Raw genomic sequence first — 3694 nt, forward strand, 5'->3', positions numbered from 1 at the left:
CACCATATGCCTCAACGCTCTCAAGACCATGATTTGTACAAAATGTATACGAGAATCGTACCTATTGTAGATGAAATTGAGATTAATGATATTGAGCTCCAAAAAAAACTTATTAAAGTAGAAACATTTTTATTTTCCCAAGAAAATTACTTCAATGACAATCTTGACAATCGATTAACTGGAGATTTTTTTAAAACCATATGGTGACATTCATTGACCTTGCACTACCTCCTTTCATTGTTTTTTCGCATTTCAAATTAAAGAAATTAGATTTTTAAGTGTACCTCATTCCAATAATATTCTAGTCACAAAATCATTAAAATTATCTATTACAAAATTTATAATATGACATAAAACACATTAAATAGCCTTCAAATATATGACAAAATGTTAACATGACACCTGTCAAATTCAATTGTAACATAAAACGCAGCCTCTATTCACCCCACACATATATAGAGGCAAGTTGGCAACCAATGGAGGCAGTTTAGCTTTAGCTAATAAATCACAATGACCCAGTTGTCACGGCGATGTTGCAAAGTTTCGCAAACATTTGTGTGTCAAGTTTTTATTGCATTTCTTATACTAATTGGAAATTCCGAGTCCTTAAGATGTCGTACGGATGATGGTCCTTCGGAGGCTGAATTGAAACGGGTGGCCAGATCATGTATGCGAAAGTTTGGTGAGAATGCCTTTAATATGCAAAGTAATCAACAGAACAATCAGCAATCCCATGGAAATTTCAATCAAAGAAACAATCGTAATGGTTACTCCTCATATCCGGATTATGGTGATAGCCAGGAAAGTTATGAGGCCAACTATGATGATGGTTATCGTTCACAATATTCCTCTAGAAATTATCAGGATCAAAATAATCGTAATAGTAATAATAATAATAATAATAGAGGATCAAATGGCAATGGTTATAATTATGGGGGAAGAGGAGGTGCTAGTAATAATGATGATAATCTTTTTGGCAATAACGATCGGAATCGTCAACGCTCCTCCTCCAATCAGAATCAGAATAGATCGAATGGTAATAATCAAGGATCACAACAAAATAATCATTCTGGGAATAACAACAATGACAATAATAACCGCAATAATAATAACAACAGCAACAACAACAAAAATAACAACAACAACACGAATAGAAATAACAACAATAATAATGGCAATCGCAATTATAATAGCAATAATAATAGTGACAACAACAGCAACAACAATAATAATACCTATTCCGATGCTGCATGTATTGCCCATTGCTTCTTCGATGAATTGCATATGGTAAGTAATCCTTCCAACCCACTGAATATTTGAGTAATTGAGAATTTCAAGAAATTTTCTTATCTAACTTATTTCTCATACACTTGTCAAAGTCGAAAAACACACATTTCATGAAAATCTGTAAAAAAAACTGCCACCTCAATATTGCAGATGGACGGACAGACAGAAAATAATATTGTCGTGAAGACAAAAATTGCATGTCCTTAAATGCGAATTTTGCTTAGCTAACATAGAAGATGCATTTCTCTAGCATAAAGAATTTTTCCTGGTCCAAAAGTCGATAAACTTCGCAATGAAGTCGTTTTATCCTTATAGTGAAGTGATTCGACTTAAAATTGGCTATCCTAACATGAAAGGAAATTTCGTTTGATTAAGGTAATATTGAGTACAAGAAATATTCTGAAGACATTACTGAATTATAGCTGGCGACACGCAATGAGTTTTTTTTTTTTGCTCTTTAGGAAAATACTTTATAATAAAGAGGAATTCCGTTTGTCTAAAATTTCGTTCCGAAATTTTTTTCGAGTGTATGTTTCGCAAAAAGTTGCCTAAAAACAATTGAAGGTTTAGGAATTTTAATCTTAATCTGAATCGTAGTGGGCAAGCAACCCAATTTGGGAGAAAAAGCGAGAACAGTACTAGAATAGCATACTACCATCCTGAAGAAGACACGTCTTGTCATTGTAAAACTGAAGCACCAGATGTCTCTGCATAACATAATGACAAGAAGTTTGCGTCAATGTGTCTCTCAAATGAATTGACGTTTGCGCCGGAAAATATCTTAATATCTATATATTTGAAAAGTTTATGAATTAAGCACCATAAAAACTAGAGGTCTGCATCGAATAACTTTTCACTATATGTATGCAATTCGCTGTCGAATATAGTACATACACTGTCTTTCTCTCAGAGCGCAAGTAGTGAAGTGAAGAGAACACTTGCTTGTCAAATACTACCAAGTACTTATCCGAAACAATATGTGTTCCGAAAAAAAGGAACAATAAAAATGTAAGTACTTGAGAAAGAGTACAACATGGATTCTCTTCACTTCACGTTGTACCTACCACAAGTATTTCTCAGTTATGTGCGAAGCAAAACTTTCCATTATTATTAATCATAGATATGTATGTATATCACATATTTCATATATTTATGTATGTCACACACTTACCTTAACGTTTGCCGTTCTTTATAACAAACCAAAACATATATTATGGAGAGTAACTGTTTTTTTGTATTTCTGAAACTGCACGTGGTACATGGAGTACTCTATGAAGTTGTGTTCTCGCAACATACTCGACGTGATCACTCTGAGTACACTTCAATAAGAGAGAAAGAGGAATACGTGTTTGTTGGTAGTGAAGACATCAGAGTAGCAACAAGAAGTTACTCGTGGCTTTTGGTGTTCATCAAAATGTGTACCAATAGTTTTGCGACTCTCTCAAATAGATGTACTCATGTGTACTCTTAATTTACAAATGGAATTGTGCAGACCTCTAATAAAAACCATAAAATAGGAATCATTCGTTTATTAAAGCGACTATTTATTGTGGTTTTTAAATAATATTGCTGTCGTTCATTCCTGGGCAGATATGCCTTGGAAAACAATTTACAGAAAAAACAATTTCCTATCTTAGCTCTCTACACCTTGGTATTTGTTCGCTCATTTTCAAAGCACATAACTGTCTCTTTGCTTAATAATTTAACTCTCACTCGCTCTTCTATTTCTCAAATTTTGAACTTCTGTTGTTTGTTTTATATCAACATTTTTTGTATTTTTGTTTCAGTTGAATAAAAATAATTATCCTGATCGTCACAAAGTTATCTATGTCCTAACCAAGGATATGCGTGATCGTGACTTGAGAAATTTCTACACGGACACCATACAGGAATGTTTTCGCTATTTAGAATCTCAGAGGCGTCGAGAAAAATGTATATTTTCTCGTGATTTGATATCCTGCATGACCGAGTACGCCAAGGGGAATTGTGAGGATTGGAATGAGTTCAGCACATTGTTTAATTAATATGAATGCAATAATAAATTCTATAGAATATAATTAAAAGCAATGAATTTACAATTCCAACGATATTGGGTTTGAAATTATAGTACCTCGTATATATAGCGGTAAGTTCGGTCAGGTCGAATCTTATGTACCCTTCACCATGGATTGCGTAGAAAGTTCTACCAAAGACTGTCATGCACAATTGAATTACTTGGGTTGAGTTAACCAGGGCTGTGGAGTCGGAGTCTAAAGATTTTGCTGGAGTCGGAGTCGTAGAAAATTTGCTCGACTCCGACTCCGGCCAAACAAAATTTGAAAAACACTTCATATCGTTGTAAATAAAGAAATATTTCGACAAATTAGATTCCATTAGGATTTTTAATCGAAAAACGAAGTACTGGATT

The 3694-nt window shown here is 33.8% G+C and overlaps 1 protein-coding gene across 1 annotated transcript; it reads left to right on the forward strand.

The window, feature by feature from the left end:
* The first annotated feature begins 476 nt into the window (after positions 1-476).
* Obp59a (Odorant-binding protein 59a) lies at positions 477-3371 on the forward strand. Its single transcript, XM_075312323.1, has 2 exons — positions 477-1287; positions 3075-3371. Exons 1-2 carry the CDS (start codon positions 511-513, stop codon positions 3309-3311), a joined length of 1014 nt encoding a protein of 337 aa, XP_075168438.1. The 5' UTR covers positions 477-510; the 3' UTR covers positions 3312-3371.
* Positions 3372-3694: the final 323 nt, after the last annotated feature.

Source organism: Haematobia irritans, chromosome 5 (genome assembly GCF_050003625.1).
Source record: "Haematobia irritans isolate KBUSLIRL chromosome 5, ASM5000362v1, whole genome shotgun sequence".
NCBI lineage: Eukaryota > Metazoa > Arthropoda > Insecta > Diptera > Muscidae > Haematobia > Haematobia irritans.

Coding starts and splice junctions, on each gene's coding strand:
- Obp59a (XM_075312323.1), top strand. CDS start 511: ATGACCCAGTTGTCACGGCGATGTTGCAAAGTTTCGCAAACATTTGTG. Junction 1,288..3,074: donor TCTTCGATGAATTGCATATG/GTAAGTAATCCT, acceptor TTTTTGTTTCAG/TTGAATAAAAATAATTATCC.